A 15,015-nucleotide genomic window follows, 5' to 3' on the forward strand; every position below is an offset into this window, starting at 1 on the left:
ATACATACATACATACATATATATATATATATGTGTGCATCCCAAAGACTCAAACTGTTTCTGTAAAATGCCACCTTTATGAGGTGTATTACATCAGTAGTTGCCAACCTGTTGATGCCCCTCTGGCGGAGCTCCTTGCCAGGCAGGTTGAAGTCTCCCAAGTACGTGTGAGCCAGACACTTGATTAAATCCTCTTCTATGCCTCCAGCTGTGGTTACAATCACATCCACCTGACACACAGTAACAGGACAGATTCTGATAAACTCCCTGTCAAATTTGGTTGATCATTTTAGACGTTACCTGTGATTCAACTACGACCTGGATAACTGTAACGAGTGTATAAATACCATTTTGTGCTCTGCCAGGTAGCGGATGCTCTCTCTGACCCCGGAGCTAATTAAATTGGAGGTGTAACCCAGGAAGATGGTGCAGCCCAACTTGCGGGAGGCTTCACCGGACTCTTTACATTCATTTTCTTCGTCCACCTCCACCGGCTCAAGACGCTTCTCTATCTGTGGGTGAGGAGTCATCAGATGATAATGGTCAACTTAACAAATGATCATAGACAGACTGATAAAAAGCTACTAAATCTGTATTATTTGGGTCAGTTCGCCCCAAATCACCTCCCTTTAGCCATGCAGATAGTTTTTGTTTTATATGCCCAAGTTTTAAAATATCCATTTCTGAGATTTCCGTGCAACACAGCCATCCCTCGTACCATTTGGTTGATCTCCTGGATGGCTAAGCCCAACCTGCTGGCCTGGAAGCCCGTGGTGATGTAGGACTTCAGCACTGCCTGGAGATCTACCCCCTGGTTGAAGTCGTAGCCTTTGATCTTTGGCATGTCCTCTGGGAGGTCGCAACTGGGCTTAAGGACAGCCTCCATGGCTACAGAAGGGGCGTCGTCTGCCATCTTTTCTGCAAAAACACGGAGAAGGTGTTAGGGGTGTGGTCGGGAGACTGTGGTGCCCAGCGCTCTTACTGACACGTGCAAAAAAAACACAACTGAGATTCATAGCTGCTGAGCTACATGTGTCTGATGTGTAAACAGCTGGAAAACGTTGTCCTGGGTCCAGACCTTTGAATCCCCCCCCCCAATCCACCAGTGATTCTGTTAAAGTTAACTACAATAGTCACACACAGAAGCCCCCTAGATGACGAACAGGCGTCTATAGTTTTTCCAACCCAGATGAAACCATGCACACTTCCATATGACAAAAGCCTCAACGGCAGCTACAGTAGCTTGGAAAATAGCATCCGGATTGGCCAGATTATCTTGCTCTGTAATGGGTTGTGATTTTGCCTCAGTAAAACAGGGTGTTTTGCACTGCTGCAGATGTTGTACTGCTGGTTTAGAAAGCTAAAAGCTGCTACGAGCTTGCAGATGCACTGTGAATGCCTTTTTTGCTTTTGTTTGTGTGTGTCTGTGTGTGTATGCCAGCACACCCTGAGTGTGTGTGCTGGGAGGCAAAAGTGTCCCAAAATGTCAATTTGTACCACAAGAGGCACATTTCTCTGTGCCTGTAAACAAACAATTCTGCTCCTCTTCTCTCACATGTAGAGCTGATCTTTATAATGAATGTTCATGGATAATAAGCTTTTTTGTTGTTGTTTACAAACACTGTCTTCCAGTGGTTTAGGAACATTGATCAGACTCCTTCACTTTAGCTCTCTGTTTTCATTTAAAACAGGATTTACTTTGTTCCTTCCTGCAGGTTATTTACTGTCTTTAAATGACTTATATATAACTATAACACTGGCCTTTGATGGCCTCCTACCTGACCCAGACGACTCCAGCTGTATGATTCAATAATAATAGCTGGAAACTTTCTGGCTGTCTTGCACAGCTAAAGCTAACAACAACAACAACAACAACAACAACACAATTTGAAACGTATAAAAAGAAACCAAACACAAACGTTTAAGCCCTGTTTTCTAGGTGTCATTGATCGGACAGGATCACCTGAATGAAGCACACACAGTCAGTGTGGTCTGATGTCTGCTAGCAGACAGCTAACAGTGAGCGGTATGTTTCCATCGACCCGCTTCAAACAGGATTAAACATCAGAGAACAAACCTACTGCTGGAGAGGAGTTAGTCAGCTGATGAAGAGGGTTCAGCGGTCATCAATTCCCACCACAGTAAATTAGTATCTCTGTAAACAACACATGGGTCGCCTGCGGAAGACGAGGCGAGCTCTTACTACGGAAAGCGCGAAGGGACAAACCCCGAAATCCCTGAATCTCAGTGTTTAATTACAGTGAGTGTGTGTGGACTTCATAGGTGTTTGTTCACACTGTGTCAAACTTTATGTTATTATACTATTATCAAAATGTTTCATTTACATATTTTTACCTTATTCAGCTGTTTTAAATGATTAAACATTCAAATAAGGGTAGGTTAATCAGGTGGATGCAGTACTCAATTGAATCATAATAATACATGTATTTATTCAATATTTTGCTTTTGAATTTATGTAAAAACTTAGTATAATTATAATTAATTATATGGGTTAAATTGTATCTTACCACACACATATATATAATGTAAAATTATTAACTTGATTTCTATCACAGCTTTATATTATTGTTGCATTTGAACAGTGAGCTGTTCAAAGCTAAATGTAGGAGTAAAAATGACTATTTCTATCCAGAATAATGATAATGATCATTTAAATTGAATTATTTATAAAGCACTTTTCAAGCTTAAGCACAAAGTGGTTTCCAGATTAAAAGATATACAATGGAAATAGTCAAGCACAATAATAATTAGCACATTCTTGTGTCTTCACCGTAGTGTCACTTCCCCTTTTGCGGTCCCTTGTCTGAACTGATTTAATAAAAATAAAAATATATGCCTTACACATTTTGACAACCTAACTAAAACACAATAAATCAAATTAATAAATACTTCCAATGTCCCATCTTTCTATTAATGCATAAACATTTGACCATATCTTTTGTAAAAAAATTAAACACACATTGTGTAGCTGAAAGGCAGGAGGTATACCTGAAGCACAGAATAATGCCAGTCAATAATCTTTTCATCAGTGGTGACTGTGAAGTGATGTGTGATGTTTGTGACATTTCCAACACTGTGTTGTATGACCTTTTATATCACAGAGCCTTTGAACTGCCCCCAACGGTGAATAAAAAGGGGGATACAGGTGAGGAAGGAAAGTGAGGAGCTTCTCTGACCAGACTCTCCTGCACAACCTGAATGGTCTCGTACGATCAGGTAAAACACACAATTTCTCTTTTTGGAGTGGAAGAGTAAAATAGACCTGATAGTAGGCTTTTTTTTCTGAATCAGACTGAAGGTTATGTCAGGAATGGTGTGCAGCAGCAACAGTGCTGTTCAGGCACAAAAACTGGTGGATCAACTTCGGTTGGAGGCAAACATGGAGAGAATCAAGGTATGTGAGAATCTGAATAATCACATATGCCATCACATCATCATATATTCAAAACCGCATCACTTGAGATCAGGTAGTTTTGGTTTATTCATTTTAAGAACAGCATTGTTTTATTTTTCATATGTACTCACATGCTTCATGTCTCTATTATTAACATCTAATGTCCAGTGTTTACTTTTTATTTCAGTATTACAATGTCTTAATTCCTGTGACATGCCATCCTATCCACCTTCATCCCAGCAGATCTCACTGACAGCCGCAGACTTGGTCCGGTACTGCCAGGACCACAGGCGCAGTGACCCTCTGCTCACCGGCATCGCTGCCTCGTCCAATCCTTTCAAAGATAAGAAGACCTGTGTGCTGCTTTGACAGTCCTGAGTCGAGATGACCGACACACGACAGGCTGCCACATGGACAACTTCTGTCGACGACTGATTCTTTACTGTATGGCAATCGATGTTTCATTCTTGTTAACATTTCATTACGATTGAACAACTCCAGCCAATACTTCAGACATTAGATTTTCAAGTGCTTAAATAGTCTTTCAAAGCGTTTAAATGGATGCATCTGTCAAGTATTGTGCAAATGATTTATAGTTAGATTTATCCGAACAATTAAATGGTTACACATTGTTAAAACTAGCACACACACATACACACACAGAATGGATATACAGACATATTGACAAAAAGGATCATATTGTTTAGCACTGTTGAATGTGTTCAAATAAATAGATTTACAAATACAATCAGTGTGTCACAGAGGGCTTGAATAATTCAAATATTTCACTGTACATGAGAAGTAACTAAAGCTTTTGGTACAATGTCAGTTACTGTAGTGGATTCAGTCTATTTTTAAGCATGTAAATACCATCAGCTTGTTTCACACTGTTGAATAAACAACTGAAAGCGAGATTCACTTTTTCCAACGCAGTGTCTTTGAAAGCTTTGAGTACTGGCACAAAATGGCAATTAAGTGTATGGAACAAACATTTAGCAATAAACACATTTCATGTGTTCATATATATGTTTTTGTTTGTAAAAAAAAAAAATCTCTTAACAGGATCAAACCAGAAAATCAAATGTTTTAATGTTGTGTGTATACTGAAAGATCAGTATAGCGTTGATAGTCCTCAGGGGATTTGTCCCCATCTGCTTTCAAGTTTTACCACATAGTTTGCAGGCCTTGCTCTTTCATTTTCTGGGCCTCCAGACTTCCATGCAGACATCCCCTGAGGCGACAGCAAGGACTCCCGCCTCCACACTCAGCTGAGAGTTAAAGACGGAGACAGGAGGAGTTATAACATAATCTTTAAACGTAAACAATTTGACACTTTAATTCTCTTAATGCGCTACTAACCCCATTGACTCCAGCTTGGTGATGCAGTGTGCATAATGTCCTTGGAGGTGAACAGGGGATATGTACCTGCAATACAGACAGGACATTTCAACTTAAGGAACTTAAACCATTTAGTAGCAGAGTTAGTTAAATAAGCAAAGTAACAAGGAATCTGCCTCATCCTACCTTGACAGTACGATCAGATGAGCAGGTGTAGAGGCTTCCGGGGGACCTGTGGATGCCAGTGACTAGAGCTGTGTGTCCCACATCAAACTGGGACAGGGGTTTTAAGGTCCCAGCCTGCATGGAAAAGGAGTGAAGCATGCCACTGTTGTCTCCTGCCCATACCTCACAGCCACTGTAGCTCATGGACAGCAGGTAAGAGCTCAGCTAGAAATGAAGGGGTTGTTTGGAGTTAGTCTCGGTATCTGTGCTTTTGAATGCAAAAGCAAGCGTAAGAAACTTTGTGTGTGTGTTTGCCTCTACCCGGAGTCTCTTTAAGCCCTTGCCTGCCCTGCGGTCATAGACGGCCACAGTGCAGTCTTTACTCCCAGAGATGATGTACTTGTCATCGGCAGCGAGGCACATTACAGCGTTACCATGAAGACGGAGGCTTTTCACCAGGGGTTCAGCAGCTGTGGAGAAAAAGAGGATATAATCAACCTCAGAAGCCAAGTGGTTTGTCTAAGTGTGTAACAAGGATTTTATGTCACGTGTCAACTGAAAGCCCCCTCACCTCTGGTGTCATACATGCTGATCCTCTTGTCAAATGTACCAGCCAGCAATACATCTGTCTGACAGGAGAGGCAGAGGACGGCAGCCCCGGCCCGTATCAGGCCCCTCTCTGCACCACCTGCCTGTAGGTCCCACAACCTCACTGTGCTGTCGAAGCCCCCTGAGGCCAGCAGAGGTCCCTGAGATGCCAGGCACCAGACCCAGCCCCGGTGGGTGCTGAAGTCACCCTGACCTCCCAGTGTGTGCAGCAGGGTGCCACCAGTGCCTGCCTGGAGATCCCACAGCTTTACATTCCAGTCTCTGGAACCTGTGGCACAAACGGCCCCCTCTCCCCCCACGAGGAGGACTGAGTTGACCTGGGCGATGTGGCCTGAAGGTAGGCTGATGCACTCCAGTGCTGGGGGTGGGCTTGGACTTCTGGGGGTTTGATGTTGCTCGATCTCTCCCTGTCTGCCATTACCCAGATTCCTGGGGTCTGCCAGCGCCCCTTCATCAGCATCAAAAGCCATCCTGTGGTCCCGTTCTTCTCCCATTAGTGCTGCTGCATCGTCCTCCAGTCTCTCTTCCAACGCCTCTCTCAGTCTTTCCAGTCGGTCCACGGCTACGATGGGCTGCATTTCACCATCCTCACCTTCCATTGCCACCTCCATTCCTTCGTCAACACCGTACGCAACCTCCTGCGCAACCACTCCCACCCCTTCTTCCTCATCCCCTCTACCATCTTCCTGTCCTTCTGCAACTGGTTCCCTATCCTGCCCCGCCCTTTGCTGCCGCCCCACTTGTTCCCTTTCCTCCTCGTCCTCTTGGGTCTGTCTGGCCACGAGATGCCCTTGGCCCGTCCAGCAGGTTATCAGCTGCTCCATCTCCAGGCAAGCAGAAGCCCAGTCAAAGTCCTCCCTCGGCCCGACTGGAAAGCCAGCTCGGGATCCTATTAGTCTGCGTGCCCGGAGCTGCCAGGCGGTGCTGTCCTTACCCACATTACCCAACGCATGACAGACCTAAAAAGGAGGAGTGTGTGAGGGATTCAAGAACATTTCCGATATTTGCAAGACTGATAAAGTTTTCAAGGTTCCCTGTGGAGTTTCTGGCCCTCTAGCATTGCTACAGAGCGCTGTTTGTTTGCCTGGGCCACAAGTACGGACATGCAAGCACACATGTACGAAATGGGACACATTCCTGCCAATGGCTTCACATTATTTCCCTGATCTACAGATGCTTGTAATGTGCCAAGAAAGGCTTTTTTGCTTGTTGCTCATAAACATAAATTGAAACAAAGTAGGATATAAAATGCTTTAGAAATTGGCTTTTAAAGGAATGAATGAAGGAAGTGCGTTGGACATGTTTCCTCTCAAAGATACACACAATGCCTTTGAATTAACACCCTGTTTCAGGAGTATACAGTGAAAGTGTATTAAAAGCTATGTTATGGAAGCGACTGGCCAAAAGATCTTTAAAAAAAAAAAAAAAAACTAACCTTTGGCAGCACAGTGATAACACACTGAGCAGGAAGGTGCGAGGCAATGTGGGTAACCATCTCCCATGGTAAAGACAGCAGGCCGGTGGTCTCAGCGGAAGGTGAGGGGCTGACATCAGCAGAGGGTGGGCAACCTGCAGGTACACTGGAAGGGATATGACGGATTATTAAAGAAGCATTTCACCCGTGGAAACATTAATCTTTACTGAAAGTGGGTTATATATGTAGGTCGAAATGTAACATAAATTCTGAATTTGGGTGCGCTATTTGACCCGAGAAAAAGAGTGTTTGTAGTCTCACCTCCTCTACAGATATGAGACTTCCTGATTCCAGTGATGCAAAATGACCCGATTTTTTACTCAATTGGAAGCAGAAAGTGCAACACTGAAATCCGTATTTGTCCCGTCCTCAGGGGAAAAATGAGGGAACGGTGCACGACCATTCAAAAATAATGACTGGGTTGTTTCTAACGACACAAAGCTTTAATGCAAAATGGGTGGAAGTGTCCCTTTAATCTCACATCCTGGTGAAATGCCACAGAGGCCCAGAGATTCAGTGGGGGACCCAGACAGTCTTACCCCTGCAGGTCACAGCCTGGCAAGCCTCCAACAGCATCCCCCAGGTGGTGGTTCACAGGGTCCAGAGGTGGTCCGTCCTGGTCTCCTGGATGTCCCTGCCCCCGTGTTAATTACAGCTACCCCTGACCTCAGACATCCCCTCCTTCTCCTCTTAAGCAAAAGACCAATAACTCATGTAAAGTTACTGTAAACAAACATCACTTAAACTACATCTATCTCCATGCTTGTCGGCTGTATGGTGTGTTCCATAAAAGCTCAACTATTAGGCAGTTAATCTTAGCTCAGCGTTACATTAATAACGTTCATGTTAGAATGATACAGATGTCACTGGATACAGCTGTTAACCTGTTTTGGGTGAGCCTAACTATTATCTTGCAACATATGTCTATTAAATAATTACATATAAAACTCAGTTACAGAAGAAACAGACTAAACTTAACCAAACGTTAGCTCCGTAGCACCTGTTTAGCTACAGTGTCACCGTCCAGTCGACACTGAACCAAACCGGACCACCAAACTGTGGGTGAAACTGAAGACTGAAGACACTTGAATCCACAACTTGACTGCCTCCTCCTATTTCTGCACACCCCCTCTATTTCATTTGTCAAGTTCTCTCAGGCGAAGTTTAGCTTGAAACACCACTTCCGACCGAGTAAAGATGTCGTCATCAAACGGCGTCCCTTGAGTCTTATTGTGTGGATGCTTTGTATTTTATATTTAATGTATAATAATGAACAGACAAACAAGATTCAGCTGTACAATGATACACAAACAGTGACACAATAACTGCAACGAAGATCTGGTGTAAACAATGATTTGATGGTGATGAATTTTAATTTTGAACACAATTAATTTCCTGTTAAAGATAAGAATAAGAACCTTTATTTGTCCCCACAATGGGGAAATTGCAGTTTGCATAGCATAACAAGAAAAAGGGCAGATAAAAAATAACAAGAGCACAAAGAGTACTTATCAAAAGATAAATAATGAAATAGAAATAAGCATTGCACCCAGACTGGTGGTCAAACTGAAGTTTTTACAGCCTTGTGGGTGTAATACTATTTGCACATATTAAGAGTGGTTCGTTGTGGAGCCTAACAGCAGCAAGGGAAGGAAGACCTTCTGTATCTTTCCTTCACACAATCGAGGGCGTGAAGCAGTCTGTCACAAATAATTTCCCCTCTGGGAATTATTAAAGTATTTCTGATTCTGAAGCTGCTCCTCAGTTCCTGTCAGGTTCCACCGTGCAGGGGGGTGGGACTCATTGATATATTGAATCATAGATGAGTTTTCCCTGATATTTTTTAGGAACTTGTTTATAACAGTTCTCTGTCTTATATATATATATATATATATATATGTATATATATATTAATAGTCAATTACACAAAATTAATAGGCCTTCTTTTAGACAAATTCAAGTTTGTTCTCATTGTTAAATTTTAAAACTGTAAATTTGATCTTTTATATATAGTTTAATAATATATATATATATATATTTTATATTTGTTCTTAATAGATGTTGCTTGTATAATATTATGTTTTGTTTGTATACCTGGAGTTCCTGTAGCAAAAAATAATTTCTCCCCTGGGATTCTGATTCTGATTCTGATTCTTATTGTACTATTTACTCTTTTACTACTGTTTTCCAATGCAGGACGAGGCTGCGTATCAGAGAATAAAGGCTCTGTGAATATAGCTTTTGTTCAGGTATTCACAGATTAGATCTTAAATAATAATCTAAACTTCAAAAATAACAATTCCATTTAGTTTTCTTCACAGAAATGAGCGAAATGCTTCCCCATGAAGCTTTGGCGACCCCTAATGGGGGTCCCTAACCTCAGATTGGGATCCACTGTTCTAAACAATCTCTGCCCTATCTTGACCCTTTTGTTCACCTCTTGTTAAGACTTTTGTACTATAAATTAAAACATTCGGTTAAGGATGCCTGTATTTATACATTTGCTGTTTTAATGCATCTACTCCCAAACAGAAAAAGTCCAAATCCATCAATTCAATTGTTTTTATTGACATCTATAGTTCAGGTTTTGTTGTTTTTTTCAGTAAATATTATTTGAACATGTGAATAAGCACCTTCCAACATGCATATTCCAGTAAAAACTGCCACCTTTTTCAAAACAAAATTTGATTCAAGATTTTAGAATTCATAAGAGTTATAGCACATTATACATATAACATTGGGACATTGTAACCACCCCCAAACTCCACAACCAGTTAATGAGAGGGAGCCCATATGATGACTCTTCCACTCACACAGCTTTATTTTGAAACCAGATCCGGTCAAGAGAAATTATTCCTGTGTGGAAAGGTAGACTGGAAGGACCAGAGCAGTCTGAATTGGTGGTTATTTGCAAGACTAGTGCAACCAGACATACAGGACTGAACAACTGAGCAGGCCATGGCATTCAGATGAACCTGCCTCTCTAACTAAAATCTTCTCTTATAAGTAATAAGTCAGAAGATGAGAACCATGAGAACGGCCCATTGAACATTTCTGAAAAAGTCTGAAGCAAAGAGAGAGAGAGAGAGAGAGAGAGAGAGAGAGAGATAATGAAACATAGTAATAATAATAAAAGATTGGAGGAGGCCTTGATTTCATTCATTTTTCTTGCCAGTAGTCGCCTTAGTATTAACTGCGAAGGTTTCTGCCACTAATAAGGGGAAGATTATGGTAGCATCTCCAAACACCTGGAAAGACACAATGTGTGTATTAAAACCTCAGAGAACAACATCAATCCCTCTTAAACAGCTTGATCTAGTTTTTAGGACTAGTAACATTGGACTAGTAAATGGAACATTACCTTGACTTTAATGTAATATCCAATATTAGTATAAAAGATACCTTCACAGGTTTAGCATTTGTTGTGATCTTGCCCCAGGACACGGCCTCATCAGGTCTGGCCCCTGAGTCACAGCCATCAAACTCCTGAGCCGTGTTCACGTACACCGCATAGTCAGCTCCATCCCTCTGGAAGAAGACACAGCAGTGTGTTAAAGGACCAGTGTGTAGGGTTTAGTTTCATGTAGAAAAAACTACGGTGTGGATGAAACTTGCAAAAATGTGAAAGGCCCCGCCTGGAGCCAGTGTTTGATTTGTCAGTTCTGGGCTACTAGTAGAAACATGGCTCACTATACACTAATGAAAACAAGTGTGTCCGTGTGTGCAAAATGCAAAATACATACCCATGTATTGGCATTGCATATGTGGTGTTTTGCCAGACCTCCTCCCAGGATGATCATCCCTGTGCTGTTGGCAGCCACTGCAATGTTGTTCACCTTTGATACATCTGAAATCAAATGCATTGTGTAAGACAAACTAACATCCTGAAGACAAACGAAGTAAGCAGAGATGAAGAATCTTTCACCTTCAATTATGTCCAATATCAAGCCAGGGTTCTCAGCTGAGAAAAGGTAGAACATGTCTCCGATAGCGCCGTCAGTCAGGGCAGGGCTGAACACCGGGATGTTATTCTGAAACAGACACCTCATCACTTCTTAGTAACTTTATAAAATAAGATATAATTTCAACAGTTGCAGCTGTTCCCAGATCACCAGATCACTCACCTTGTAGGCCCAGTAGCAAACAGATTCAGGGTTGTTGATCTCCTTGCCCAGTCGATGGATCATCTTAGATGGTGTCCAGCGAACGCCCTGAGTGAAAAAACATCTCAGAAAATAGAACTATAGTGTGAGCTGAAGGCAAAAACAGGGACCAGGACACCTCAACTGCCACAATGAAAAGAAAAGCATTAGAAATTCCTCCTTCATAATGTGGTTAAATGGTTTGAATTTTTACACTGTATCAACGAGATTGTAGGAAAACAGAGATGTTCAAAACACAGTCCCCACACCTGAGTGTTCTGCTCCACCAGCATCTGCTTTAAGATCGGCATCATCCAGTCATCAAATTTAACGTAGTTTTCTTCAAGCATCAGAAGGTTTCCAGTCCTGCAGCCAAAGGGAAACGCAAGACAAATTAATACTCCTCAATAATGCTGGCAGTGTAAGTGAGCCATTTAACATTAGTGTGTTATACTCTAATACATTAATCTGAAATACTCTCTGACCTGTTAAGGCCTTTTTTATACAGATCCTTTCCGGACATTGTAAAGTCTCCAATGTACACCGGGCCCAAACACTTGATCAGATCCTCCTCTATACCTCCAGCTGTCGTCACTAAGACATCCACCTACACAGAGACAGAAATCTATTATATTAAGCAACAAAAGTAATATTGTATTGTATGTACTGTATTTTTATTCTGATTCTACTGTCCATTCCTCTGATTCAAATGTTTCCTGTGAGGTTGTTTTAATAAGTGCAGTTTAACAATTACAGTTCTAACAATACAACCAAAAGTGGCAAAAGAGAGGAATTATATTCATTTGTTATATTCAAGCGTTGCCTCTACCATGCATGCAATTTACATAGCATAAACTTTCATATATTTGTATTATCTTGTGTATTTGAGGAGGGTTGTACCATTTTGTGCTCTGCAAGGTAGCGAATACTTTCCCTGACGCCACAGCTGATGAGGTTTGAGGTGTAACTAAGGAAGATGGTGCAGCTCATGAGGCAGGGACAGCTTGATGGATCTTCCTCAACAAATCCATTCACTGCCTTTACAGGTTGCTGACGCCTCTCGATCTGTGGATGTGTAGTGGATTGCAAACATCAAGTTATCCACAAAAAACAGATAAAATGGTAGATCGTAGATCAATTATAACATGTAGAGGCAAACAGCATGCATTCACACACACACACAACAAATTAAAAGATAAACTAAACGAATATGTATTGAGTAAATACTGAAAAAACTATTGTGTAGGCACGAAACTCAAAATTTATGAAAATTAATTTACAGCAACATTTTGATTGAACTCTCTAAATTTGGAGAAGAAGGCCGTCCTGTGACCTGAGGACCTTGATATAAGTACAGTATGTCAGGTAATATATATTATGGGGCCAGACCATTAAGTGATTTAAAGACCAGGAGCAACATCTTAACGCCATTTCTTTAAGGAACAAGTAAGCAGTGGAGATGTTTGAGAATCAGGGGAAGAACAGTAAACTTGGCATTGCAGTCGTCACGTTTGCTGATTAGAAACGCATGGACAAGTATTTCTAAATAAAAAAACATCAAATATTTGAGATATTCCTTAAATGATTGGAGGCTAGCTTGATGATGCTACTTATGTGCGACTACAAATTCAGATCAGTGTCAATTATAACTCCTGGTTTTATACATGTCTTTTGCACCTAACACTGATTTCAGTTTTCATTCTGTTCAGCTGCAGAAAGTTTCAAAACATCCAGTGATAGATACAGTTCAAGCTAAACAGTGAATAAGTGCTTATGTTTTCAGGAGATACTAAAATGTAAAGTTAAATATCATCTGCATAGCTGTGATAACTGATCATGTGCTTGCAGATCATAGAGCCAAGCAGCAGCATAACGATTAAACAGAAGAGGTCCAAGAATGGACCGTTGCGACATTCAACCCATAGTCATGTGGTTCAGGTTAACAATCGATCATTCAGTTGTTTAAACACATATGCAGTGTTGCTAGTACACAAAGCGCAACAATGCCTGTACAGTGGCTGCTAATGGCGCATCTAAAATTTGAACCAGTTCTTTTGCCACGTTCTCCTGGTGTAGCACCCATCTTACCATGTTGTTGATCTCCTGGACAGCCAAGCCAAACCTGGTAGCCTGAAAGCCTGTGTTAAGGTAGGATTGCAGCAGAGCTCGATAGTCCACTCCCTGGTTGAAGTCATAGCCCTGGACTTTTGGTGTATCCTCTGATATGGGGTCAGTTTGTCTGTAGACATGCCCAGGTATTCGGTGGATGTGGTGTGCCATATTGTCTGAAAGAACAATAACACGCACCTGGAAGTAGTAGCAGTATTTGAATGGAAATGAGCTTTATCCAATGAAGGACATATCGAAATTAAGCAGCCTACAGCACAGCACAGCACATGAATGAGGCAAAGAGATAAATGCAACTAAGAAAGCCAGTAACCAAATGGGGGGGCTGCCAAGAATGGTCACTGCCACCCCTGATAACTGATAGTCCACCCCAAATTTCTTTAACATCACTGACTGACTGGAAGTTCCACCCACTCACTCCGTAACTTCAGTTCCTAGTCACAGTAACTTCACATGAAGTGTTAGCAGCAGGGTTAGCAGTTGTGTTTTAGCATTGAGGCGCCAGTAAATATTGAGTTAATTCCTTCATATTGATATCATTAGGTTATCACCTTCAATACATTAGTCCGGAACTTTTAATTGTAAAGAAAAACACTGGCCCCAGAAAACTGAACATTGTATTCATTAATAGCCATTCTGTAAAATGTATGATTAGATAAGCAACAATCAGTTAAAGTTCAGGGGAAAAAAATTAAACATTAATTTATTTATTTTTATTTTCTTTTTAAAGATGTGTTTCCCCTTCTTCTGTACAGGAGACAGAGTGGCAGGGGTGTGGCTGGAGGATGAGCTACACCTGAGTTAACTTGCTCCCTGATTGCTAGGCTATATAGGGAGCTGAACCTGTTCATTATCTCTCTCTCCTCCCAGCCAGCAGGTTCTTGGATTTGTTTTCACATGACCTTTTTCCCTAAGCCAATATACACACACTCACTACACTACTGACAACACTGATGTAATTTTTTTTATACTTTGTGTATAATTTAATATTGGTTAAATATATTTCTTTTGTTTTAAAACCTTAATTGTCTGTGTGGTCTCCCTTGTTTTGTCTGAACTTCTAGCCGGTTCATGACAAAATGGGGGCTCGTCCGGAAAAGTACAAACTACAGAAGTAGTCCTGAACCGGTATATGAAAGTATAAAAATATGTACATCATCGTCAGTATTGTAGAGTCTATGCCTAAAGCCATTCACGTAATCAATCAAATTCTGTGGTGGCTCAGACTGTTGGTAACCACTTTGCAAAACTGCCAATGATTCACGTACCAAGTGCCCATAAACAAAGTAATTTGGATTTGATTCAGTGCACACTTAAACCTCTTTCACAGCCAATATCAATCAAGGCAGGCAATCTTCCCAATCATGATTAAGTTCAGTTTGTAGTAGTAGGCACTGTTAGAGATGAATCAATGTGCTGACTTCTGTGTATTGTTGAATGCCACACCTTGAAAAAACTGTCCATTTGAATGGCAATGTCAGTCTGTATGTCTGCAGTCTGAAGTTTGAAGAAGGTGCCTGCACTACTCATGGAAAATAAACAAATTTGGTAACATGGTAGCAGGTAGTTTCATAATAACAATAATACTTTATTTATATATAATTTATCAAAAACAAAGTTACAACATACATAAAACAACAAATTAGCCTGCCAGATCTGCTTTGGGTCCTGTGTTTACAGAGGATGTAACATTAACACATGATTCTCCCAGGGGCCCTAACAGAAAAAACAGTCACTTTTAGTTT

The 15,015-nt window shown here is 41.2% G+C and overlaps 4 protein-coding genes across 8 annotated transcripts in view; 1 reads left to right on the top strand and 3 right to left on the bottom strand.

Moving 5' to 3' along the window:
- The window catches only part of LOC118323545 (deoxyhypusine synthase-like), a 5,433-nt gene extending 3,212 nt beyond the window's left edge, over positions 1-2,221 (bottom strand). Inside the window, exons 1-4 of one of the 4 annotated variants that reach the window (XM_035655537.1) lie at positions 2,082-2,221; positions 719-918; positions 348-512; positions 109-230 (exon numbers count right to left, since the gene is read on the bottom strand). In XM_035655537.1, coding sequence (XP_035511430.1) covers positions 109-230; positions 348-512; positions 719-913 — 482 coding nt within the window. In that variant the 5' untranslated portion in view covers positions 914-918; positions 2,082-2,221. Of the gene's footprint in view, positions 1-108; positions 231-347; positions 513-718; positions 919-1,963 lie in introns of all 4 variants that reach the window. The other 3 variants (XM_035655536.1, XM_035655540.1, XM_035655539.1) reach the window with 3 other exon arrangements.
- Positions 2,222-3,148: 927 nt separating this feature from the next.
- On the top strand, positions 3,149-3,784 carry LOC118323616 (guanine nucleotide-binding protein G(I)/G(S)/G(O) subunit gamma-12-like). The gene is made up of 2 exons (XM_035655629.1): positions 3,149-3,415; positions 3,659-3,784. Exons 1-2 carry the CDS (start codon positions 3,323-3,325, stop codon positions 3,782-3,784), a joined length of 219 nt encoding a protein of 72 aa, XP_035511522.1. The 5' UTR covers positions 3,149-3,322.
- Positions 3,485-7,556, bottom strand: fbxw9 (F-box and WD repeat domain containing 9; the record flags this gene model as incomplete). The annotated part of the gene is given in 7 exon segments (XM_035655628.1): positions 3,485-4,683; positions 4,775-4,840; positions 4,940-5,143; positions 5,240-5,388; positions 5,490-6,486; positions 6,963-7,107; positions 7,541-7,556. Coding segments are annotated over 7 exon segments (1,652 nt in total), but the record flags the coding sequence as incomplete, so codon positions are not given.
- A 1,989-nt stretch (positions 7,557-9,545) lies between these two features.
- LOC118323680 (deoxyhypusine synthase-like) lies at positions 9,546-13,589 on the bottom strand. Of its 2 annotated transcripts, none has more exons than XM_035655729.1 (9): positions 13,232-13,589; positions 12,044-12,208; positions 11,665-11,750; positions 11,413-11,509; positions 11,126-11,212; positions 10,927-11,032; positions 10,745-10,848; positions 10,404-10,529; positions 9,546-10,249 (listed from the first exon to the last, which is right to left on the bottom strand). In XM_035655729.1, the coding sequence occupies exons 1-9, from the start codon at positions 13,421-13,423 to the stop codon at positions 10,157-10,159; spliced, it is 1,056 nt and encodes a 351-aa protein (XP_035511622.1). In that variant the 5' UTR covers positions 13,424-13,589; the 3' UTR covers positions 9,546-10,156. The 2 variants fall into 2 exon arrangements, with proteins under 2 accessions (XP_035511622.1, XP_035511621.1); XM_035655728.1 differs by having other exon boundaries at positions 11,629-11,750; positions 13,232-13,588.
- Positions 13,590-15,015: the final 1,426 nt, after the last annotated feature.

The sequence above is a fragment of the Morone saxatilis genome, unplaced genomic scaffold (assembly GCF_004916995.1).
Source record: "Morone saxatilis isolate NCDOM2014 unplaced genomic scaffold, NCSU_SB_2.0 Contig14, whole genome shotgun sequence".
NCBI lineage: Eukaryota > Metazoa > Chordata > Actinopteri > Moronidae > Morone > Morone saxatilis.

Excerpts from the sequence above, each read along its gene's own strand:
- LOC118323616 (XM_035655629.1), top strand. The coding sequence starts at position 3,323 with ATGTCAGGAATGGTGTGCAGCAGCAACAGTGCTGTTCAGGCACAAAAA. Across the intron at positions 3,416-3,658 it reads CAAACATGGAGAGAATCAAG|ATCTCACTGACAGCCGCAGA; the intron begins GTATGTGAGAAT and ends TCATCCCAGCAG.
- LOC118323680 (XM_035655728.1), bottom strand. The coding sequence starts at position 13,423 with ATGGCACACCACATCCACCGAATACCTGGGCATGTCTACAGACAAACT. Across the intron at positions 11,751-12,043 it reads ACCTTGCAGAGCACAAAATG|GTGGATGTCTTAGTGACGAC; the intron begins GTACAACCCTCC and ends GTCTCTGTGTAG. Across the intron at positions 11,213-11,412 it reads TGGTGGAGCAGAACACTCAG|GGCGTTCGCTGGACACCATC; the intron begins GTGTGGGGACTG and ends TTTTTCACTCAG.